Source organism: Astatotilapia calliptera, chromosome 7 (assembly GCF_964374335.1).
Source record: "Astatotilapia calliptera chromosome 7, fAstCal68.1, whole genome shotgun sequence".
Taxonomy (NCBI): domain Eukaryota; kingdom Metazoa; phylum Chordata; class Actinopteri; order Cichliformes; family Cichlidae; genus Astatotilapia; species Astatotilapia calliptera.
The window spans coordinates 52011686-52037408 of record NC_137428.1 but is presented as its reverse complement, the minus strand read 5'-3'; the positions used below and the strand labels follow the sequence as shown (position 1 = coordinate 52037408).

Here is a 25723-nt window from a genome sequence, read left to right as displayed (position 1 = left end):
TAGTTTTGTTTTAATGGCAACTCAAATGAGGGTGGTTGATGATGATAAATGAATGACAGATAAAGGCTAATGGGTAATGATTGATGATCATTGTTAAGCATGAAAAACCCCCACAAATTTAGCATGCAGGTCTGTGAGATGCCATGCATTCTTGAAGACTGTTGTGTGACTCTATGAAATAGAGAGATCTGAATGGAAGGGAACATGGAATCCCGCCTGTCCATCGGGACCAGCGCGTTGCCACGCATTGAAAATTCAGGCATGAACAATTAGAAAGAAAAAAAAAACACCATTCTTAAATTCCACAAACACAAATTTGTTTGTAGTGGATAAAAATGATATTTTCATGTCATACAATTTGCTTATTTAGCAACTTAGCCAATGTACCCACACGGGAAAAAGTATTACAGACACTAGACTTACTCAGACATTTCAAATAAAGAACATTATTATTGGGGATAAATAAAAGATTTTAATTTGTTGCGCTTGTCTCCTATTCATTTTCAGTTCACATAAATGATTTTAAATAAATGACCATTATCAAAGTAACCTTCATCACATCAGACATGTGACACATTGTGTATTATATGGAATGCTGATGATTTTACTTCACAGCTATTCCCGAGGCTGAATTGGCTTTCACCAAAACAGTCAAATATTTAGCATTTATTTTAAACTCCAAGACAACATAAAACCCAAAAGGAGATTTTTCAAAAGTACCAAACACATCCATTGTTCATGAACTATGTCTGTTTGGACGAGCTGTGAAAACAAGACTATTCAAATGTAAAGGGAGTGATTGATCTTCTCGTTAGCATTACACAGAATGGGCCTCACGCTGTGAACATAGTGATCAAGACATTTAAAACAGTTTGGCATCTTATGCAGAACAATTTATAGGCAATCCAATTTGTAACCATTACTGCATGCTAGGTGTTAGTTTTACATTGTATTATGCAATGTTTCAGAACAAGTGGCATTAGTGTGCCACCTTGTGGTGACATAAGTGTTAAGTGGTTTTTATTTCTGATTTTTATTAGTTCTCTCTTGTAAGAGCAATAACTAAATAACTGTTGTAATAAAGAGATAAACATACTAGGCTAAAGCAAGGCTTTTGAGCATAAGCATGAGGGAAAGAAACCTCACAAATATGTGGTTTCATAGGACGACTATTTTATTGTCATTTATTCCAAACAACACACGGAACATCATAAATACAGCTTTTAACAGAAAATATAATCTACTATAAATTTATATGTATAATACTATGTACAGGTTTCAGTGCGTCTTAATTCAGTGTGCTAACAAAAGCACTAACAAAGATGAAATGAGACGGCGACCTGCTCAGATGAGCAAATTGCTTGAGTCAGAGTCTGTTCTCATAACAATTACCCTCTTTTACAAATGCTTCTTAAAACCCAGTGCCACTGAGCTCCATCTGTGCCTCAAAACACAGATTTCAAGCTCCTGTTTTGGTCCATGTCCCTTCAACATCTGTGGTGCTTCCATTTTCGAAATGCCACTGCAATGTTTGCATCTTTTCTGTGCCAAGGGAAGACACGAGTCAGAGAAAGGGTCCCATCATGCTGCACAGAACCAGTCAGCACATAAAGCTGTGACCTCCCAGGACGCACAAGGGCACGGGCACATCTAACGTTGATAAGGAGCCACTGCTGGAGCAGATGCTGGGTGTCATAAGGCAACAGAGGACCCTGACGGATAAACTCGACCCGCCCCTCAATTTCAAATTCTGGCTCTCCTGTGGGTAGGCGAAGACGGTGGAGTTTGGCAGTAACAGCTGTAAAGGAAAAAATGAATAATAATAAACACCAGGAAAATCGGAAGTTGTGACAAAAACAAACAGATGTGACTATACCGCAGCTTTTTGAGAGATTTTTTGAACGTACCAAAATCATGGCTGCAGAAAGAATCCAAGATTGTTTTTGATTCAGGAGCCTCTTCCACATAAGGACAGTTTTGACAGGCAGATTTAGGCAACCCTGCGATAAAAATCAAACATTATTTAAAATAACTGTGGTAATCATAAAACAACCTGAAAGAGTAAGGAACTGGTTTTCTATTATTCCAGTGGAATTAAACATTATAATCCTTAATAATGAACATGTAGTCTTTACCTTTAGAAAAGATGCCAGGTTTTCCATGGTGAGAAAGACACATGTCTTCCTCAGCAGGGAAACGGTCACAGTCAAGAACATCAGGCCATGAGTGTCCTTGGCAGGCAAGCACTGGGGCACAGCTTTCCCTCACTGCCACACACAGACTACGGCAGGGCTGGATGAAACTGAACAAATAGCAACAAGATGTTACACAGTGAACAAACAAGATTACAACGGTCATGATTATTAACGGAAAGAATAAAAAGAAAGCAAAGCTCAACACAGAAAATCTACTTACGTGTCAAGACAAACAGGGGCAATGAGGGAGCAGAGGAAGGCTTGTGCTTGAGGGTGGCAGCCTGTCTGCAACAGCGGCCTCCAATCCTCTGAATGTGGCACCACCTCGCTTTCCAGGCTACTGTGGCCCAAAAAGTTTGGCAAACGCATCTCTGAGTATCCAACATCTTTGCAGACATGCATCTTGTGGGGAATGGCAACACAACGAGTAGACTGACCCATGTCAAATGCCAGTAAAGGACAAGCCATAGTCATAAGAGCCACAGTGAAGAAAACAGCCATAATGTCAGGATCAGAAAGCCAAACCAGGAGAGGACACAAGGATAAACAGGGAGAGCTTTAAACCAGCTTTCTTGTTGCCAGTCTCTGCTGAAATGGCATGATATATATACAGCAAGGTCAGCCAGCCCCATGAGTCTGTAGGTCTGTTATCAACCACCAATCAAAGATGCAGAGACGTGTCTTTGGAGATAACGACTTGTTTTGTGATGACCGCAGACGACAGGGGGGGTGGCAGTAAGCAGATGGTGTGTGGAATAGGGGGGCGGGGAGGGGGAAACACTGGGGAATCCCAGCCCCAACTTTCACCACTCAGTTAAGTCACACGGTCTCCTGCATTCGCTTTTATAGGTCTACAGGGCACAAAAATGTTCATGAGAAAGAAAAAAGGAAAGTTTCAGTATTCAGGGGGAAAAAAGGTCATTTTGAATTTGATGGCAGCAACATTTCACACACACAGGGTGTGACATGTTGTGACAGGGTCACGTTTACGACTGTGTAGCATTACTGTTTTTTTAAACAATAGTCTGTAAATGTCTGAGATCTGAGGAGAGCAGCTGCTGGATTTTTGGGAGTGTTGTCCCATTTTTGCTTGTTATAAAATCTCAGCTGCTCAGCAGTCCCGGGTCTTCTTTTCCTATTTTTCATTTTATGATGCTCCGAATGGTTTTAGTTGGTGTAAGGTCTGGATGGCATTTAGGCCATTTCAGTGCACAGACTCTTCAACTATACAAAGCCACGTTGTAATAGCTGCAGTTACAGGTTTAGGATAGTCTTGCTAAAGAGTGAAAATTGTTTTGTCAGGATGCTGTTTTAAAGGTTGTATGTGCATTTAAGTATTAATGATGTGCTTTCACTTGTGCAGGCTTTTGAACTGAGTGGTGATAAGTTGGATGGTCTGTCTCCTCTTTAGTGTAGAGAATGTGGAGTCTATGTTTTGCAAAAATAATTTCAAATTTCTATTCATCTAACCGTGGAACATTTTTCCAGTTCGCTTCGGTCCATTTTAAATGACCTTCGGCCTGACATTTCCAATGATTTTCAGCCTTGCGCACAGAGATTTCTCCAGATTTGCGTAATTTTCAAACAATTTTATTTAGACGATTCATTAGATATTCACCAGTCCTTAACAAATTTATGTTAAGGAACTGTTCCACAATATTTCTGTGTTCTAACATTAATAAAATATGGGTTTCTAATATATAACAATCATTGCATTCTGTTTCTGTTTACACAGCATCCCAGCGTTTTTGGAATGCAGTTTGTGTATGAAGTTGTTTTGCATCTCTGAAAGTTCTATTTAAAAATAAATAAATGAGGTTTTGTAGACAGTCAGGCTGTCTCCCTTATACGGCAAGCCTCTTTCATGTGTTCCTGCTTCCTAATTGGAGACTCATCTGAAGAGCCTCCAGTTCTCATTAGCAAACCAGTGTCTCCTCTGGCACACCTGGCTTTGATCTACCAATAACCCAACCTCAGATCCAGATGTAAACTCTTTAATTTATCCATTTCATGGAATAGAAGCTGAGAAAATTCCTGTTTCATTAACCAATGCAGTGACATAATGACATATTCCAGATCAGTTTAGAGAATTTAGACCATTTCAATTCTTCTTTCTCTAGTAACATGTCCATAAATTTCCTATGTACATTTGAGGTGGGAAAAATATCCTGAGAAAATATGTCAAAGAATACCCTTTTTAAGTTGTTTTTTTTTAACAAAATAATAACAATAAATAATTTAATAACGCAGCAATGTATAGCATTCACCGTCAGTGAGAATTATGCCTAAAGTGCATCCCAAAAACCCATTCAACAGACCAAAGGTCTCATCTTTATTTGTCAACCATAGATAAAGACACTCATTTGTCAATACAACAGAACTCCATTACAGCATCGTCATGTTTGTTTTGATGTCGTCTGTCTCTAGGTTTAGATCTGTATCTGAGGCTGATGCCACTAAGACTTTCTCTTACAAACAAGAAGGCTCTATCCTAACCAGCCTCCTGTGGCTGGTGATCAGAGATGACAAAGTAAAGTGCTTTCTGACTGACCACATTTGTGTGTGTCAACGCTGTCTGCTGTGAGGACAATGCACCATTGAGCCCTCCATGGTTGCAAGCCCTCCAATGAGCAACAGCTTAGTCAACTTTTACAATCTGATGAGCGGAGACTGGTTCCAGAGCTTGGGTAGACGAGTACAGTCAGTAAGATGGGGACTAACTGAGCAACAATAGTTCAAGACTAATTTGGGAGAATAGGTCAACACATTTAACAAGCTCCCCCTGCTGAGTGCCCAGCAGGGATATATTGTTGAGCCTAATGGATGCCTTGTAGACACAGTGTCTGTCTTGGTAATGTGTTGCCTGCCCCTACCTCAGTGAAAAGGTGATAGTGTAGTGATCCTAATACCTGAGCAGCTCTGTCTTAATACAGTAGACGGTCTAGCTTGGACAATTATCCCTTAAAGCCAACAATTAAGAGTAGCTTTAGCCATTTTCCTACATATTCTGCACCATCTGGCTTTCATAGACATTGAGCAGAGGATCTGTACGACCAAGCGATCAACTTTTAAGTTCAGGGCTGTCATATGGACTTAAACAGTCCATCATTACCTGTTACCATTTTCATTTAAGTTAAAGTGATTCTTACACTAAATACCTAAAATCGAGTAAGCTACGCATATATATTTATACGCAGAATTTTTAGTTTTTCAATGAATTTCCCTGTTTAAATGCATAAAATACAAATTTTCAGCTTACAGCTTATAGAAATATAATTTATTGTCCCTCATTAGGTAAATGTATCATATTTAGCTCAGAATTATGTTTATTTCGAAGTTTCTACCCACATGAGGAATTTGTCTTGGTGTCATGGTGCAAAAATAATAGTGGTACAAAACTACATGGTATTTACAGTACATCTAATATATACATATCTATACAAGTACAATAAAAACAAGAATACTTTAAGTTAACTATTTATTGATTATTACCTACTTATCTACAAATTTTAGCTAGTAGTTCTAACCGCACATTCACTAATGATTACAAGAAAAAAAGGAAAAAAAAAAAAAAATCAGCCCATGCTAGCTTGTTTTAACAGCTTATTGCTTAATGAGTTAATTCATGTTTTCCCCCCAACATTATTAACCAATCTTAACTTTTGCGTTTTTGCTGTATATTTAGCTGGCCAAGACATTTCACTTTATGGCAAGTAGTTTTTTTTGTTTGAAGGGCTGATGCAATCTTTCCATATGTGATATAACCCCCCTCCTCCTTTGGTAACCAACTTGTCTGCTCTGAGGAATTCACAGGTATGTCTTACCTCCTTACAAGCACCACCTGCTATAATAAAATAAGCACAAACTAGTGAGAATGCAGCTGGCACGGACTGTCCCCATTATGTGCTACATGTGAGCACATAATGCTGGTATACACACTGTCCTGGGACCAAAATAAACAAACCCACAAACACCCCGTGTGGGTTTATACTGTCTGCTTATTTCAGACACTGACTTTAGCATCTTGTGGGGAAAATAGTAACCTTTTTTCTATGTGATAATAAAAATTTGTTTTCCAGACCTTGGGTTTTAATCTGTGCATTTGAAAGTCTTAAATAATTCATTAATAGTAACTGTGCCAGCAAAACAACGTCACAACACATCATGCTTCAAAATCTAAGTGAGAAACCTGGCGGACTATAACTTAAGAACCTACAAAGCAACATTATTTTAAACAATATAAATGTGTATGGGTATTCTTCACTCTATGGTACAGCTATTATTGGAGAAGTGGGACACCAGAGGAAAAAAAAAAAAACAAACCCAAACACCTGAGGCATACATCAAAGACGGGGGTGTCTTTTGGAAGAAAAGAAAAGGGACTTTGTGTCTGAGCTGAGCTCTCTCACAGTTCAGATAAGCGTTATCCCCTCCCTGCTCCTAATAGACCCATTAACTTAAAGACACTGAACCCCCATTTTTGTCTTTTCTTTTCCCATTACTCCACCCACTGGGCTCCAGTAGGGCTGACGGTGAGTGTGCAGACTTAGACTCAATAGCACTCAATTGTCACATCCAGTCTCTAGGTCTTATGGGTAGACACTGTTATATCAACTTATGCAGACAACTTGCCCATAAAATCCGCAGACATCTGCTTAGGTTAATGCCCTCAATATACCAAAACCTTGTTTTGTTGTATCCATTTTCTCTTGATTATCAAAGAGCTGGCACCACATTACTTTCTTTTTGCTTTAAAAGCAAGGTCGATTCCATTCAAATAACTGTGGAACCATTACTGTGCAGACTGGGTAGATAAACACACTGGGACCATTAAGGTGCAATTCTTGGTAATTCACCCAAAAATCAGAACCATCTTATGCACTGTCAAGCACATCAACTTAATGGTAGGACACAAGAATGCTTGGGCCCTGATCATGAGTATCACCTTTATTTCTCATCCCAGTGGGACTGCATTTGGCTCTTAGGCAAACAAGATATTTTTCTTTTTAAAGCAATTACGTTAAGAGGTACACAGAGACAAGCTGAGAAAACGTGAAGGAGGAAAAACAAATATAAACACAATTTGATTGCCAGGTTGACTGTGCTGCAGTACACCCCCTGTTTTTGTCCCTTTTATGTGCTCCTTTGCTCCTCTGCAACACTGTGGGAAAATGAGATGGGGTTCACATTTTTGCACAATAATAATAATAATAATAATAATAATAATAAAAAAATCAGAATACCATCTGCACTAACAATAAATAATATTTGATTAGTAGCCTTGCAATAGTCCAGAATATCCATTATGAACCTGTTTACTTACGTGTGAACATCTTGAAGAGAGGAAGGAGGATCGCAGCCCAGATAAGCCTCATTAATAAAGCAGTACTCAAGCAGAGCCCTGAAGCATAGGTCCTGGAAAGGAATTATGATTTTAGAACATATAGGGTGAATGCATTTTATTACAACCAGTCTGATGAGAGAGAAAAAAAAAAGTTAAGAGGTCACTCACCCTAATGAGAATGTGGGGGTTTCCAACAATTAAAAGCAGAGCTTTGGGTCGAGTGATGGCCACATTGAAGCGTTTTGGGTTGGCCAGGAAGCCAAGCGTACTCTTTAGATCATCACTCTGTAGTGACTCACTAGAGCGCACCTATATTATAGAAGAATTATATGGATTAAATGCCATGACAGTGAACATAAAATATGTAAATGTTACGGGTTTACGTTTGGGCACAAGGTTGAACTAAATCTACAACCATATACACCTGCCCAATCCCTTAGGTCCGCCAATCAGCAGCTCCTTAAGGTACCGAAAACTAAGTATAAATCTAAAGGTGATCGTGCTTTTGCTGTAGTTGCTCCAAAGTTGTGGAATGATCTACCCTTGCATGTTAGGCAGGCCTCTTCTCTCTCTGAATTTAAAAGTCTTCTTAAAACATATTTATTCGCTGAAGCCTTTGGCATTGATTAGAGGGGTTGACTCAATTTGTTTTAACATGTTTCAATTTATTTTAGTTTTTTTTTTAGTTATTTATTTTATCTTATCTCATTTTAATTTTCTTTACTTATGCTTTTAGCATGTACAGCACTTCGTGAACTCTGGTTTTATGTTAAAGTGCTTTATAAATAAAGGTGGTATGGTATGGTAAATCAGCATGTCTGCTTATTCATTAAAAAATAAATTAAAAAAACTCAATAAATAAACAGGGGCTTCAGTATAGTGGAAATTTTACATGGTACAGGTTTAATTTGTGTATTCACTATTTAAATCCTGTGTAATTTGAGGTTAAAGGATATACACATTCAGTGGCCACTTCATTAGTTGCACCTTGCTAGTAACCTGTTGCATCACCACCAGTCTGAACAATTAATACAAGGTAGGATGATCTATGCTTTTGTTGTTTACACCAAAATCTAAACCCAACCATCCAAATGACAATTAAAAAAAACAAAAAACCCCCACCCATGTCTGCCACTTGGATTAACCCAAAGAAGAAATAATAATAATAATAATAATAATAATAATAATAATAATAATAATAATAATAGTTATATCAAAGTCAAACTCAACTTTGATATAATTTGATATATAATTATATCAAAGTTTATATAATTTTGCTATCATTTATATAAAATGATAGCAAAATTAATATCAAAATACTGCACATATTTTGATATTTGATAACACAGATGCATGTTAAAAAATAAAATAAAAATCAAACAGCTAGCCTTTTACTTAGAGGAAAATACAGTCCAATATTTCTACCTGTAATTAAAAGCATGTTTTTGCCTACCGTAGACAAAATGATGACCAGAAACTCTTGTCCTTGGAACTCCTCCACAGAGCCCACTTTGATGTCCGACAGGCCCACCTTCCCCAGCAGGACACGAATCTTCTCACACTGGTGAGGAAAGCCAGAAGAGTTTAGGGTCTACAGGAGTGCAGTTGGCCAGTTTTAAGTTGAAAAGCCATTAGGACTAACAGTTTGAATTGTGCAAATTGTTGGTTTTTTTTCTGTCTAATAAAATAGTAAAAGAAAAAAAACATTACAGTGATGAATCGTAAACTCATACTTGTTTTTTGTAGGGGGCAATAACGCCAATGTCAGAGGCATGGACAGGATTGTAGAGCTTCTTTGCCAGTTGACAGCAGTATAGCATGACCTGTACAGCTTCTACTGGGTTAAACCATGATGGGTTGTTACCTTCTCTCATTTCTGTGCCCTAGAGAAAGAAAGGGGGGGAGAGAACATGCAACAAAATAAAAATGCAAGCTAGCAATCCCAACAAAGTGTCATATAACGTTCCTCAGTAAAGGAACCTATCACTTTCATTACCCTGACTCCATGAAAAAGAAGTGGGAAGCTTTTTTTGGGCAGATTTTTCCACTGGCACAGGGAGTCCACAATAGGCCTGGGTCCTTTACAGCACAGTTCTCCCTGATAGAAGAGCTTTGAAGGCAGTGTGAGCAAGGCCTCATGAGAACGATAGTTGTAGACCAGCTTAGTTACCTGTTGTTGTAATGAAACAGCACTCCTGTGATTATCATGTAGACTGAAAATATACTGACAGATTCCAGTCAAGTTCATTTATCATTAGATCTGCACTGTATCATAAAACTTTTATCTTTACACATTGTAATATGATGCATTTCTGCAAAAAAAAAAAAAAAAAACAACTTAAAAATGCTCAACAGCATAAACACCTTTATGTAGAACACTAACCAGCTTAGGATTGTAGCCCCAGTCCTGTCTGGAGTACAGAGGGTTGGCCATCAGCCTCTCCAACAAAGACACCCCAAAGCCAAAGGCACTGGCTATCTTAGACTTCACAAGCGGACCCAACTGACAGGGGTCTCCAGCTAAAACAATCTAAATAAGGTATTTTTTTTAAAAACAACAACAAAAAGAGTAATTGTTAATAAAGCTCAGTTCAGTCATGGCCAAAAAGTAAAGTAAGTACACAAAAATATGTGGAAAATTAGTTTAACCAGTCATCAAATTCACCCCAACCCTGAGATTTTCTAGTGTCTGACAACACTCAAGTCAGGCAGGTCCATTGTTTAATCCACACAGTATTTCCAGTAGTAAGAAGACGCTCGCAGGGCTACATATGTGAAACATACAACATCTGAACCCGATTCTCCCAGAGCTCATATGTAAAAACCCACTAAGGTCTTAATGAAATCAGTACATGTGTATTTGTGCTAACCTGTCCATCTCTCTCTGACACAACGCTCATCGGGATCAGGGACTCTGGCTCAGTGGCTTGACCGGCTTCATCCAGAAACAGATGAGTAAAGTGTCCAACTCTGAAGATTATTAAAGGGTTAGTAAACAAGGACTAAAGTGGGAGAAAAACTGATTAACTTCTCTCTACTATAACCCATGTCTTACGGTAGGCCTATATTATGGAACATGCCAGCACTGGAGCAGGTGCTGACCACAATCCTGTGGAAAGCAGCTTGACGAATGTCCTCTCCTGCCCTGGAGTACACACTCAGCACTTCTGGGATAGACTACGGGGAGGAGTGGAGAGAAAAAAAATAAAGAAATAAAAATCTAAATCTGAAATAGTCAAACACATTAGCCTAAATACTATATTAAATAATATTAAATACCTCATTCTGTCTACAGGACGCATTAACACGGGCCATACTCGCAGCATGCAGGAAGCCACTGTTATGCAGGCGGATGCAGATGAGGTCAGCAGCACTGTTGGAGGGGGTACATACAAGTACCCGACTACTGGGCATAAAGTAGTAAACCTGGATGTGGAAAAGATTAAACCTCATACAAGCAATGGGAATCAAACAGCCATCATTTGCAAATGAGAGTCTAAAAAAGACTGAGTGCTAAGGATTTTTATTCACTTTGTCATAAAAATTAATTAATTAATTAAAAAAATAAAAAATACTGGCGGCAGCAGCGGCCAGTGGTACCCCTCAGCCTCCTAGTAGATGCACCTAGGGTACAAATTTAAATAAGAAAAAAAACCTACGTTGCCTTGTTCTCACATGTTACTGCATTCACAAGATTTTTTTAGAAAACGTGACCTCTGACCTCCAACCTTGAGGCCATGGTCACTGACATTCAAATTCATCAAGATTTTTAGTAGATACACCTATGGTATCAATTTGAAACTGCTATGTCAATTTATTGAGTTATCGAACTCACAAACTTGGGTGTCAACGCTGCCTGCTCACCCACCAGGCAGGGTAACAACAATTCTATCTATTGACAATCCAGACTTAAACCTAAATACCAATGGACAAAACGTAAAAATGAGTACAGCCACAGTGTGAATAAGAGTGGCACTTACAAAATTATATTTTTCTATGTATTCATGTGACTATATTGCATTGAGTATGTGCACCTGGAGTATGGCCTCTATAATGGTGATCGTCTTTCCAGTGCCTGGAGGTCCAAAGAGCACATACGGAAGGGGCCGGCACTCCCCTGCTAGGATCCTCTTCACTGCCTCCTTCTGAGGGGGGTTCAGGTCTGGGTTAAAGAAGTTCCCTTCGGTGGGGATGGGTTTAGATGTTGGTGCACAATCTAGATACAATTACACATTTGTTAATGATGATGCTGGTGACGTTATCAGTCAAAACACAGACAAAATCAATATGATACTGAAAATATCTGTACCTTTAGTCTGTGTGCCTTTTGACTTCATGTCAATGGTAATGCCTGACACTTTTCCATTTTCAGTGGCTGGTGCCTGTTTTTTTTTTGTTTTGTTTTTTTAAACATATTTACATTTGATTAAAAGCTTTAAATTTAATCAAGTAATGTCTTACTGTCACCCCCCATATTGTGCCCTACCGTTTTGTCATCTAGTTTATCCATCCATTTTCCAGTCCACCGAGGGGTCCGGGGTGTCACTCTGGAGGGGAAGAGAACTGCCCGACAATTTTAAAAACTGCTTTTAAAGTTAGTCATAAATGCTTGGGTATTCTGTAATCAATATGTAGCTATGGAGAAATAAAACAAGCTTTGTGTTTCTTTTTACAAAATGTTTGAAGGCATCTGAACAAGCTGTCGCTGCAGTACATCCTGTGTCAAGACAAGTCAAACAGCACCCTCTAGTGCCACTTTTGTGGCCCTGACAATGTGTGTCATACTAAAGATGAGTTTTCAAGCAGTTACTCTTGTTTTCCCTCTGTTTAGCCTTTTTCTGTTTTTCGATACATATTACACAAAATATAATTTCATTACATCAAAAATATATTTTTATATAAAATTATTTAAAAGAAAATGAGTCTGGAATGTAGACTCACAGTAATTTAGATTGAACTTACTTTCCCCGAAGTGTTTTGTCTGTTCAAGTGCACTGTGACACCGCCTCATCGTCAATCTGAATAAACAAACATCAAAAACATTAAAAGGTAAACAAAAAACCCTGAGGCACAGCAACTATGAAACTGTTTTCAGGTGAAAGACAAATTTGAAATGTGAAGTAATAAATTAATTATGATATTAGGATTCTACTCATTTTCTCACCTGTTGTAAGAGAACTCAACATCTAGTGGCTCTCCGAGGTAGCTGCGCTGAAAGTCTGAGTTCACTCGCAAACTCACATCCTCATCATTGATCTGTGTAACAACTGAGCATTAGACTAACATAAAATTAAGTATTTTTTGAAAATATGCTTTACAATAAGAAATATCTCCATACCTCTGTGACGTAGCTAATGTACTCCATTACCACGCCATCACTTTGTGGCTTCTTTAGTATTATTCTGTCCCCTGAAAAGGAAGCTTGTCAACCTTCTTCTTTTGTTGAACAGTAACAATAAAGCAACAATAATGATGAAAGGCGCTTAAGGCCACCTTACCTATATAGAGATTAGGTCTGCCTTCGGCCAAACCCGGGACCTCGAGGTGCAGGTAGACAGCCCCTTTCCTGAGAAGCGCTCCGCTGATAGAGAATTCTCTCAGTTCCCTTTCTGCATTCAACTCTTCCAGCCACAGAAGGACTGAGAAACGCGACTGCATGTTTGACGGGGACAGCACCTGAGCAAAATGCAAAAACTTACTGTTTCACTTCATGCAAATTCTGATTTTCTATTTTCAATAGGGCACAAGACACCAGCCACCTGAAGCAGTTCCTAACATTTTACATCACATTACATACTTACTCAAGATCCACAGTTTGTTATTTTACTGATTCAGAAAGTGAAATTATTGTCAGCCAACCATAAACAACACCTCGGAATCATGTAAAAATCTAATGTTTTTTGTCATTATTTTTCAGGACCAGATTAACTTGACCACAGGCAAGCTCACCTCTCCAAGGCAAGGCTCAACAACCAGGACATCACTCTGGGCTTCCACACAGTCTCTTAGAGCTTGAGGCACAGGGTAGTTGGGTAGAAATTGTGGCAACCGTCGATTAGCAAGCCTAGAAGAGTGACAGTCAGCCTTACACAGCAAGTAGCAAGGGTTTGTTGTGAAACTTAATTTAGGGGGGGAAAAATAATTATGCCCACCAATAATCCCCCACATGATCAGAATCATTGGAATCAGCTCTTTCGATACCTTGGTGTTATTTTCGGAGCAGCTACTGTGATCACGTGAGAAGATTTCACTGCCACTGGGCGACTATCAGTAGGAGCGTAGGGCACAGAGGGCTGAAGCACATCTTCACATTCACTGCGCACGGTGACCTCCAGGCGCCTCCCGATGGTGAAAGAAGAGAAGTGCAGCAGTAGCAGCTCAGCACAAGTTCCCAGGCTCCTTGAGAAATTTCCCAAACAAAATTCAACTGTACATAAAAATCATAACAACAAAGGCCCAATAGAGACACACGACACCTCCAACGGTGAAACTCTAATAAATTGTTAACCAGTAAATCCAAAGTGAGATTAAGCAAAGTTCTTCTTTCTCATACATTACCCATATTAGTGATTGTATTATTTTTATCATTGTTTTGATATGAGGAATAAAAACAAAACTTACTTTGCCTCGCAGGCTACAACAACTGGCAGTCTCTCTCCAGGTAAAATATCCAACTCGCTTTCCTGTCTTCTTAGACCAGGGGAATGGACCGCCTCCTTCTGCGCATCGCCATTATCTTTGGCTCCATCTTTTACTTGGATTTCTGAAGACTTGACAGGGTTTTCTTGCAGCTGCTGCCCTTTTTGCCTCAGTGACGTCAATCCTTTAACACTAACCAGAGTGAACTGTTCTTCTGAGTCCCAGCCAGCAAAGTCGCAGTGTGTAAACTTGTGGGTCTCTGAACCTTTATTTCTGTTAAGAGAAAGATGAAGACACTAAAACGCAATCCTACTGAATACTAATTAAAATCGCATTTTCTCAATAATATATAGTCCACAGTTCTCTGAAAGTTTGTGATGCAGTAGCACAATTTGCTGTGATTAAGCACTCATTTCCCCTTCTAAAAGGATGTGCACAGGGAGCATTTTGTGCTGATCAATGCTGACCTCTATCTCCAAGAGACTACATCATTTGTTTTGTTTTCAAGTTATGTGCCCTTATAAATAGTGCCAACATGCTTGCTCTGTCTGCTGTGGTTCCCATTTAGGTTGCCTCTGGAAAATTAGTTTCATTTAATTTATGCTCATATGAACACGTGGAAAAAGTATTACAATGTTTTTACTCTCAATGACATTTATCAAACAAAAGAGCAAAGTAGCTGCACTTTCACTTTTGACAGGTACAAAAGCAGAATTAAATCAGTGCTTTTAATAAGATGTACATAAATTTTAAAGAGATTTCATTTTGAGTGCTCTTAAGATTTTATTTCTTCCCTGATTAACTTACTGTATCCAGAGCACCAGCTCTCGCGTCTCCCCAGTCATCAGTTCCCCAAACTGCCCGTAGTCTGTTACATTCAGCCCTCCTTTATCTTCTAAGATGCTCTTCAGCTCAGCCTCTCTGAGAGGTGTAGCAGAAAGATTTGCACTGCAATAAGAATAAAAAAATACACTCATTATGATTAACTATCTATCAATCTGTCAATCCTTTCCGTCTCTGGGCGAGCTTTCCCGTGTTCAGTCAAATTAAGCCGCAGGCGCCACTCCTGGTGGTACCCTTCCGTCAATTTCTTTAAGTTTCAGCTTTGCAACCATACTCCCCCCGGAACCCAAAGACTTTGGTTTCCCGGACGCTGCCCGGCGGGTAATGGGAATAACACCGCCGGATCGCTAGCTGATGATTGCTCAATGAAGTTATTTTTCAAGCAGAAACTGTAAAAAGCAAACCCACAAAATATACAGTCATCACTTCAAGCTTAAAAACTGTAGCTGATACCTCTGAGAGAAGGGTGCCATGCAAAGAGCCCTCCAGCTATAGAGTGACTGACTGCTCTCCACCATTATCAGGTTAACCAAATCTCCTACTAAAGGCTCGTAATGGGCAGGGAGCAGGAGAGAGTCCAAGCTGAAGAAAACACTGTCATCCACCACTCCACTACGACCATAGATACTGGTCACACGCACCTACAGAAAGGAGGTGAAAATGACAAATGGGGGGGGGGTTTTACAAAGTTTTACCATTGCAAATAATTGAGCAGAAAAGTAAAGTACAACTAAATGGACTCCAATAAAATAAGCATGTATTGCATTTTAAAAAACAATGATACGATTACTTGGTCTAGGCGGCAATAGCGTAAAGGGACCACAGAATGAGCCTTTGTAGTCCACTGGTTAGGATTGATAAAATATTTTGCTTGGACCCAGTCTCCTTTCATTGGCTCGTAACCTGCGAGAAGACAGAAACGTAAACCTTCAGCAGATTGAAAGCATGATCTTTAAAGATCATGCTTTAATGATCATGCTTGGTTAAATCAGTCCAAAATACTGGCTGGGGCTGAATGACCAAGAATGGGTGTAGCAAAGCATCACGGGTGGAAGAAGCTTTTAGCATGTAACGTGAAGTGGGAGGTACCTTCCCAAAGACTGTGGCATGGGAAGTATGTGGTTTGATTTATGTAGCCACCATCTCCATCAAATGATGTGACCATGCCAACAAGAGGCCGCAGCTGCATAATGTCAGCTTCTAAGGAGGTTTTTCCTCCATCCTCCCAAGCGTCTGCACTCTTCTCCACCTAAAGGACATGGTTCAACAAAGCTCACTGTGAATGCCTTATTGGAGGGAACAACAAACAAGTTCTCAATAGAAACAACTTCACACTACGAAATAAACAGAAATTTAAGCTGTTGATCACATGAAGCACAGGCTCCTCACCCTTAAAGCTTTCCATCCCCCTTCGGAACCATCTCTTACTGCTATACAGTTGACCAGGTCTCCTTCTTTCAGTGGCACGCCACCCAAGACCTCACCACTAGTGAAGTAGATGGCATCGTCGATCATGCCATAGTCAAGACACAGCTGGGTTATCACCTGGCCCCTCAGGTGGCGAATGTCTTCCCTACCTGGTCAAGAAAAAAAAATGCAAACCAAACTTGACTAATCTAATGTGTTAGTATTCTGCTATCAGCAATACACACAATTAAGCTGACCAAATTTTTACCTTGACGTGGTTTGAAGTAATATTGCATTTACCTGATTCATGGGAGAAAATGTCTCCTTCCACTTCGACTGTCCTCCACAGTGGAGAAACCAGCTTGGACAGCACACAACGCACCGCAGTAAGCATATCTGCAAAATGCTAGCTCACGCAGCTAGCTACCCGCACTAAGAAAACAGGACACAGGAGATCTGCTCTTAATCGCCCAGTGGCAGCTTAATCCACCTAAGAGCAGGCTGTACGTTTGCCGTTGTTACACTTAACTCGCTAACAGACTATTAATCGAACACACAACTGAGTGAAGTCATAAAGTTGAATAAGTTATCAATGTCTGCTAATTAGCTGGGGCAGGAAAGTTAACAAGTTCACACGTCGCAGGAAAAGTTAGCTAAAAGCTACCTCACTTTAAAAGCCCGCAAATAGAAAATAATTGAAAACATTATTAAACAAATAAAGGTAGTGAGAATATGTTAATAATAAATTAGTTAGTGACATTAAACTAATTTTCAAATGTCTGATTCGAGACCTGTTGGCTCTTCCACCCTGAAGATCCGTGACACTTTGGAGGTACGCAGGGACGCTCGGTCACGGCTAGTTTTAAGAAGGGCGGCGCTAGGAGAGAGAGGGTAGATTTAACCAAACGGGGGCGCTGTAAAGTACACAGTAAGCAGGTGATAGGAGGAGTGAGAAGAGAAGGAAAGACTGCCGGGTCTGCACGCTTTTTTTTTCTTTTTTTTTTTTAACTTTATTTATCACATTATAGACATACAGTCAAGTAAAACAGGGATCACATAAAAGATAACATTGTGGTAGTACAATGAGGAACAGAAAGAGTGACAAAGACAGTAAGACAAAAGTGAGTACAAAAAATAAAATAAATCAAGGGGAACATAAATAAACAAAAGTTTGCAAGAGCCAAAATCAAGTTAGCAGTTTCAATCGGTTATAGATGTTAACAGTCTTGAGAGCCTTAGTGTTTTTTGATGAGGAGATTGTCCTTATATATTGTGCAAGTTCCATTTTTAATACAAGAAGTTCAGGCTTTCTGCCGAGGACTTTGCTTTTGTGTATATGAAATTTTGCCAAAAATAAAACCAAATTTATAAAAAAGAAAGCATCATTGTCCTTGTCTTTAAAATTATAATAGCCAAAGATAACATCCTTATAGTACAGTTGAAGATTAGGGAGAACAAAGTCAGTAATAAACTTGTGGAAATCCTTCCAGAATTTACACGTAAATTTACACGACCAAAACAGATGAGAAACTGTTTCAGGTTGCTCTTGACAGAAGGTACAATTTACATTTATTTCAGCCATACATTTGGACAAATATTGTTTGGTAGGGTAAAACTTATGAATCAACTTAAAAGAAATCTCTTTAATTTTGTTTGTCAAGAAAAACCTTTGTGGTAAAGTCCAAACTTTTTTCCATTCAATATCTGTTACAAAATTGGCCCAATAAAATATGGCTGATGGAACAGAGACCATTGCATCCTGAAAGAGAGATCTTATTTTGGTATTTATAGACTTATGAGAGGAAAAGCAAACATTGCCAAGAGAAGAATGTAACACATCCGGGGGAGTGACCTGTAGTGGAGCACTGTGGGAGCATCTGTGTAACATGGACAGACCAGATGGGATGGCATCGAACACTATTGAGAATTCTTTAGGCGTTATCGGTACATTGTATCTCCTGAGGAACTCAGAGTAATTATAAAAGAGTCCATCTTCTCTAAATAACTGACTAACCAAGATTATTCCATTATTAAACCAGTTATTTTAAAAAAGGGTTTTATTTTTATAATTAATATTGCAGTTATTCCAAATAAAACAGTTTTGTGGAGAGAAATTGTGTTTGTAAATCAGCGCCCATGCCAAAAGAATTTGTTGATGAAAGTGAGAAAGTTTCAGTGGTATTTTTGGAATACTGTAATTGCAGAGCAGTAGGAAGTTAAGGCCGCCTAAATTAGAGAACACATGATGTGAGATAAAGTTCCAGATAGAAGTGGGATTTCTTAAATACTTTTTAATCCAGTTTATTTTAAAGGTGTTGTTAAGAGCACCGAAATCAATAAAAATTTATGCCTCCTTTATCATATGAATTTAAAGCTACTGATTTACGTAAGTAGTGAGTTTTATTTTTCCATAAAAAATTGTATAATAATTTGTTAATTGACTTACAGGTTGTATTATCAACATGTAGTGACTGGGCAGCATAGGTTAGACGGGAGATACCTTCAGCCTTCGATAGCAGAACTCTACCCTTCAATGACAGGTCTCGCTGTAGCCAATGATTAAAAAGGGTCTACAGCCTTAAAGGCCGCATTTTAAGGCCGATTACGTCACAGTGGCGCGCCGAAGGCTGTCCCAATTCAAAGGCTGCTCGAAATGCGGCCCTCAAATGTGTCCTTCATTTCCCTGAATTTAAGGCTGTGGCAGTGTAGACTTCGTGGCCCAACATATCCCACAATTCATAGCGCGGCAGTCGGTGTGGATAATTTTGCCGCAGATGGCAGAAGCGGAGCGGCCGAAGAGTAAACTGTGAAAAGTAAGTACTAAATATTATGTCACTTATTTATGTGCAAATGTTTAATAATGAGGAACATTAAAACATTACTGTTGGCCACATGTCGGCAAACTTATTTGCCATTAGCGATGTTTGTACGTTCAGCTTTTACTTGCTTTCAAAGCCTTTAAAATATAATAATACAATAGTCGACCTTAATCTTACAGAGAATGTAATGATTTTGTGGATAATTAAAGTCAGTCATATATCCACAAACACAACAAGCTGAAAGTCAGTGATGCTGCTCGGTTTGCAGTCCTGAATATCATGGCACAAGCAGGATCCACTGCACTGTTAATGTTAGCTATGTTATATTGCTGCCTCTGTTCGGTGGTGTCGAGCCAAACGGACTTTAACGTGTGTTTGAACGAGCTGACGGTTCACTCGTTAAGCTGAAAGAAAGATGCTTTAATCACAGGAGTCACACATGTGCCCACTGTACCATCTGGGAACTCTTCTTGTTTAGCACTCGTAATAACACAAACACTAAATCCTCCTGTTTTGTAGCAGTGTATACACCTGAGACTGTCACCTGTCTGTCTGTCCTGCACTCTCTCTCTGTTTCTTTCTCTCTGATTGTGGAATAAAAGTATGAACATGTATTTATAAGTTACACTTGTGTTTGAATCCTGCAGCTTATCACACATTTGATTTCCATGTGTGACAACTGAGCAGCATGATGATTGTGAAGATCCTGCTGGGTGTCTTGTATCTCTCAGGTTGGCATTTGGCTGCTGCTATTTTGGGGGTTTTTTGGGAGCCAAGAGTGACCAGAAGGACCCTCCTGCTCCACCAGGCCCAGGATCCTCCAGCAGCCACTGGGCCCAGGATCCTCCAGCAGCCACTAGGCCCAGGATCCTCCAGCAGCCACCGGGCCCAGGCTCTTCCAGCAGCCACCGGGCCCAGGCTCTTCCAGCAGCCACCGGGCCCAGGCTCTTCCAGCAGCCACTAGGCCCAGGATCCTCCTGCTCCACCAGGCCCAGGATCCTCCAGCAGCCACTGGGCCCAGGCTCCTCTAGCAAGGCACCAACAAGTAAATCGACAGTGACTTCAATGGGCCATCACAAGGAAATACCAATCTCATCATTTTCAAAATGCCGCCTAAAAAAGCAAACCCAGGAGTTGAAGAGAAGTTGGAGGAGATTAGGAAATCGCTTACTTTCATGTCTGATGAACTGAGCAAAGTGGCTAAACAACAAGGTATGCTACATGACCTAATGGATGAAATAAAACAACTAAAAAACCTCATAAAGGACAAGGACAAGAAAATAGACGACTTGGAACGGCGAATCGAGGACCTTGAACAATACACAAGAATGGATGATTTAGTCATAAGTGGACTGGAGACGCAACACCGAACCTACGCCAGCTGGTGGAGGTAAAGACGGTGAAGATGCCCCGGTAGAGGAGCTGCAAACGCTTGAACAGCAAGTGATAAAATTCCTTCAAACGAAGAATGTAAGTATTCAGAGCCATCATATTGCAGCATGCCACACGCTCCCCAGAAAAGACAGTAAAACAAAGCCATCAATCATTCTTCGGTTTGTGAGTCGCAAAACAAAGATTGAGTTACTGAAACAGGGTAAGAAGCTAAAAGGGACTGGTGTGTATTTAAATGAACATTTAACAAAAAAGACTGCTGAAATTGCAAGACAGGCACGCAGCCTGAGAAAACAAAATAAGATACAAGCGACATGGACGAGGAACTGCAAAGTAATGATAAGACTAAATGGCAATCCCGAAGAAGTTGTGATGATAAGAGAACTCAAAGACTTAGAGCAATATAAATAATCAGGAATCTGCTATGGAATCTATTGGAAAAGTGACGATTGGATAATGAACAATGGGTATGGAAAGTGTTTCTGGCCTTACGGCTCAAAAACAATGGAAACAACAACAACAAAAACACATAAATGACAAGTTTGGACACAGATTATAGGTTTCCATTCAGAGATATTGAAGAGGAGGAATTTGATTATGAGAAGGACTGTCAAGGTGGTTATTTTGCCACACACACTGAGAAAACGAACTTCAAAACGTTTAACTATGCAGAGCACAACATGCATGACCCTGAAAGTAACATTGACCCAGATACCCACTTCTACAATAACACCAATAATACTTGTGAGTACTATACAGATGACCAATTCAATATGAATATTAAAATGGCAAATGCATTGTCGGTCATACATTTCAATAGTAGAAGCCTGTATAAAAAATGTTTAAAATTACAGAATGTTTAAGTAAGTTAAAAAAGTTTAATATAATTGCAATATCAGAAACATGGCTCGATAATGAGAAAGTTAGTGAAATGGGACTGGAAGGATACGAATTATTTACAATGAACAGGGTGAATAAAAAAGGAGGCGGTGTTGCTTTATATGTAGATAAAGTTTTGAAATGTAGTCTGATTGAATGTATGTCAAGCACCATAGATAACGTTTTGGAATGTGTCACTATTGAAATCTATGTTGAAAAAGCTAACAATATAATTATAAGTTGCATCTATAGGACACCAGGTTCATGCCTTGAGATATTCAATGAAAAACTTGCTGCTATGTTTAGCAACTTAAATGATAAAAAAGTGCAAATAATTTGTGGTGATTTTAATATAGATTTGCTAAACCCAAATGGACATCAGAAAACAACAGATTTCATCAATACAATGTATAGTAACTCCCTTTTCCCTGTCATTATAAAACCAAGTAGAATAACAACTGATACAGCTACATCGATAGATAATATATTCACAAATAAAATTGACCATGAAATAGTAGGTGGACTTCTTATAACTGATATAAGCGATCATCTTCCTGTTTTTGCAATTTTTCAAAATTATTTTGGGATTAAAACGAAACAAAAGAATCAAATATTTGATATGATACGACATAGAACAACAAGAGCCATTGCTGCCCTCCAGGTGGACTTAAAGGAACACAATTTGAATGAGGTTTTTGCAAATGAAGATTCAAATAGTGCATATGATGCACTCTTATCAACAGTAATTTCACTATATGAAAAAGCATTGTCCTTTAATGAAGATCACTAGAAAGCATCACAGATCAAATAAGCCATGGATCACAAAGGGGATAGAAGATGCATGTAAAAAGAAAAATAATCTATATAAGGGATTCATAAAACAGAGGACAAAAGATGCTGAAATAAAGTACAAGTTATATAAAAATAGATTAGTAAATATTATAAGAACAAGTAAGAAAGAATATTACCACAAATTATTGGAGCAAAGTAGAAGTAACACACAAGAAACGTGGAGGATATTAAACAGTATAATCAAAAAGGGCTCAAAAAATAAGAATTATCCAGATTATTTTAAAAAAGATAAAGATATTGTGCTTGATAAAACTAAAGACATTGCAAATGAATTTAATGATTTCTTTGTAAATGTTGGCTTTAATTTAGCAAAAGAAATTCCAGAGTCAAGAAATAATAACAACCTGAATAAACATATTACTCAGAATGTGTCCTCCATGTTTATTGGTGCTATAACTCATAGAGAAATAATTAACATTGTGAAGACATTTAAAAATAAAAAGTCCACTGACTGTTTTGGTATTGACATGATATTAGTTAAAAGTATTATAGAATATATAGTGCAACCTTTCGCATACATTTGTAATCTGTCCTTTCAAACTGGTGTGTTTCCCTCACAAATGAAAATAGCAAAAGTTATTCCAATCCATAAAAACGGAGAGAGATGTCAGTTTACCAATTATAGGCCAATATCACTACTCCCACAGTTCTCAAAAATTTTATAGAAAAGTTATTTGTTAATAGACTTGATAAATATATTGAGAAGCATAATCTCCTAAGTGATAACCAATATGGCTTTAGAGTGAAAAGGTCCACTTCGATGGTAGTGATGGAACTTGTTGAAGGGATATCGAATGCTATAGATAATAAGGAATATACTGTTGGTGTTTTTATAGACTTAAAAAAGGCGTTTGATACAATTGATCATTCTATATTAATGAATAAACTAGAGAGATATGGCATAAGAGGGATAGCATACAAGTGGATGAAAAGTTACCTGGATGAAAGATATCAATATGTCGAATTCAATAATGTAAAATCTAAGCAGTTGAAGGTAACTTGTGGTGTTCCTCAGGGCTCTGTGCTGGGCCCTAAATTATTTATATTATATATAAATGACATATGTAGCATTTCCAAACTGTTAAAATGTGTATTGTTTGCTGATGATACCAATCTGTACTGCTCAGGTTAAAAACCTAGAACAGCTTCTGACTACAGCGGAAAAGGAGTTAAATATATTAAAAAACTGGTTTGATGTAAATAAGTTATCATTAAATATAAAGAAAACAAAATTGATTATTTTTGGCACTAGACAAATGAAAACTGTATCTAAAATAAGGGTTAATGGAATTGAAATTGAAAGAGTGTACGAAAATAAATTTCTTGGAGTGATAATTGATGATAAGCTGAGTTGGAAGTCTCATATAAACCATGTGAAAACAAAAATGTCAAAAACCATTGCTATTCTCTATAAAACAAAGCATGTCCTGAACAAAAAATCATTATACACACTTTATTGTACTCTGTTTCTTCCATATATGACTTACTGTCTGGAGATATGGGGTAATGCATATAAAACGAACACTCTTCCTATTTTCAAGTTACAAAAAAGAGCTATAAGAATTATAAACCAATCAAACTATATAGAACCAACTAACATTTTGTTTATTAATCTGAATACCCTGAAATTTTATGATTTAGTTGAATATAAAATGGCACAGATAATGTATAAAGCACAAAATAACTTGCTTTGCCCCAGTACTCAGAAGCTGTTCAAAGTCAGAGAGAGTCAATATGACTTAAGGGGAACAGATTTCTTTAAAAAAAACAAGATAAGGACAAATATAAAGCAGAGATGTGTTTCTGTTAGAGGAGTTAACCTGTGGAATAGTTATGACAGTGATTTTAAAAAGGTGTAGTTCATTTTCCTTGTTTAAAAATATGTTTTAAAATAGAGTATTAGAAAAATATATAAATCAAGAATGAAAAGAGCAAAAAAAAAAAACCCTCTTGATTCTTTTGCTTTGATGTAGTTACTTATCTAAGGTGGAAAGTTTTTTTTTTCATGTTTGTTTGTTTGTTTGTTTGTTTTTGTTTTTGCTTTGTTTTATTATTTGCTTCGAGCCCTGTGTACAGGAGCTGCATGCAAAAAGATATTTTGTTAAAAGGGTTGGCGTAATAAGCAAATGCTTCAGCCAATACCTTTTGATTAGCCTTGTCTCATGCTTTCTTGCTTTGTGGTAGATTTTTGTTCTGTTTTCACTGAGATATTTGAATGCTAATCAATAAAAAAAAAAAATCAAAATCAAAACTGCAAGTGTCCAGAGTGAGGACAGACTGAGGGACCCACTGCTGCACATCATCTGTGAGGTTTTGCACCCCTGATGATCCACCAGGACAAACTCAGCAGTGTGTGAGGAAGAGGAGGAGGAAGAGCCAGCAGCAGCTGACAGATGGAGAGAATAGACAGACTGTTCCCTGTTTGTGAAGGACTGCTAGAAAGGTTTAAAATAACTAACTGTCTGTCCTGAATCAGTCTTATTAGGTAATGTTCAAATAAGTTTATCATTCCAGTGTTTTCAGTGTGGGAGAAAGTACTCAGGGCCTTAACGTTAAACACTATGAAATGCAGCAACAAGTTTAATGTTCAGAAACATAAAGTATGTATCAGCAGCAGAATGGAGCTAAAAATAAATGTTTGTTTCAGTTCTATGAAGCTTTGAGTATTTTGGATTAGTAGCACTGCTGTGTTTGTTGCATCATATTGCTGTAATTGTTTATATGCTTTATATATTCTGAGGTAAGTTGATCTATAGTGTTACATCATATTCTATAAGGATGTTGTGTTTGTTTACTTTCTGCCCAGTTTGACCCATTTAGCAGAAGACAGCCTATTTAAAGCTCTGATATCTATTCTGTATGACTTAAAGCAGTTATGACATGGTATGATTTTCTCACCCAATAAAGGAATATTTAATATATCAGTCTACTCTTCATTCTATCAGACACAGTTATCACAGCTCGTACATTTGCTTTTTACACATATATGTAAGTATTGAGCCAAATTTAGTAATGTCAACATACTGAAGAAACAACATTTGTCTCTTATATATAATACATCTATATATACACTGTCAAAGATACTTGAGTATCTTTGAGTGAAGATTTAAGGTGATAGGACATATGAATAGCTGCAACTTGGATCTTTACTGAAGCTCAGTATTTGACACAGAGTTCACTCACATGAATTTCACTCACATGTGCTGTACCAGTGTACCTGCACATGTGATGTGACAATAGAAGTGATTTGATTTGTGAGTTCAAACTCACTGCTGTAATAACTAATAATGATTAATATAATAACTATAATATTGGCCATCTCATATTTACACTGACTTTAGTCTCATGAACAA

General features: G+C 38.2%; 2 protein-coding genes across 2 annotated transcripts; both read right to left on the bottom strand.

The window, feature by feature from the left end:
• Window positions 1-1156: 1156 nt before the first annotated feature.
• On the bottom strand, window positions 1157-2797 carry szl (sizzled). The gene is made up of 4 exons (XM_026177060.2): window positions 2416-2797; window positions 2136-2302; window positions 1908-2000; window positions 1157-1798 (listed from the first exon to the last, which is right to left on the bottom strand). The coding sequence occupies exons 1-4, from the start codon at window positions 2694-2696 to the stop codon at window positions 1488-1490; spliced, it is 852 nt and encodes a 283-aa protein (XP_026032845.1). The 5' UTR covers window positions 2697-2797; the 3' UTR covers window positions 1157-1487.
• A 4330-nt stretch (window positions 2798-7127) lies between these two features.
• mov10l1 (Mov10 like RNA helicase 1) lies at window positions 7128-17791 on the bottom strand. The gene is made up of 27 exons (XM_026175365.2): window positions 17220-17791; window positions 16729-16860; window positions 16411-16598; window positions 16111-16270; window positions 15812-15924; window positions 15475-15662; window positions 14986-15126; window positions 14161-14451; window positions 13741-13938; window positions 13489-13603; window positions 13038-13215; window positions 12878-12948; window positions 12704-12795; window positions 12502-12557; window positions 12026-12102; window positions 11849-11921; window positions 11574-11755; window positions 10819-10965; window positions 10595-10716; window positions 10410-10509; window positions 9923-10069; window positions 9536-9709; window positions 9273-9422; window positions 8993-9100; window positions 7708-7848; window positions 7519-7610; window positions 7128-7356 (listed from the first exon to the last, which is right to left on the bottom strand). The coding sequence occupies exons 2-27, from the start codon at window positions 16820-16822 to the stop codon at window positions 7329-7331; spliced, it is 3426 nt and encodes a 1141-aa protein (XP_026031150.2). The 5' UTR covers window positions 16823-16860; window positions 17220-17791; the 3' UTR covers window positions 7128-7328.
• Between the last annotated feature and the right edge of the window lie 7932 nt (window positions 17792-25723).

Coding starts and splice junctions, on each gene's coding strand:
- szl (XM_026177060.2), bottom strand. CDS start 2,696: ATGGCTGTTTTCTTCACTGTGGCTCTTATGACTATGGCTTGTCCTTTA. Junction 2,303..2,415: donor GCCCCTGTTTGTCTTGACAC/GTAAGTAGATTT, acceptor CTATTTGTTCAG/TTTCATCCAGCCCTGCCGTA. Junction 2,001..2,135: donor ACCTGGCATCTTTTCTAAAG/GTAAAGACTACA, acceptor TTTTTATCGCAG/GGTTGCCTAAATCTGCCTGT.
- mov10l1 (XM_026175365.2), bottom strand. CDS start 16,822: ATGCTTACTGCGGTGCGTTGTGTGCTGTCCAAGCTGGTTTCTCCACTG. Junction 11,756..11,848: donor AAAAGGCACACAGACTAAAG/GTACAGATATTT, acceptor AATTGTATCTAG/ATTGTGCACCAACATCTAAA. Junction 9,710..9,922: donor GGGGCTACAATCCTAAGCTG/GTTAGTGTTCTA, acceptor TTACAACAACAG/GTAACTAAGCTGGTCTACAA.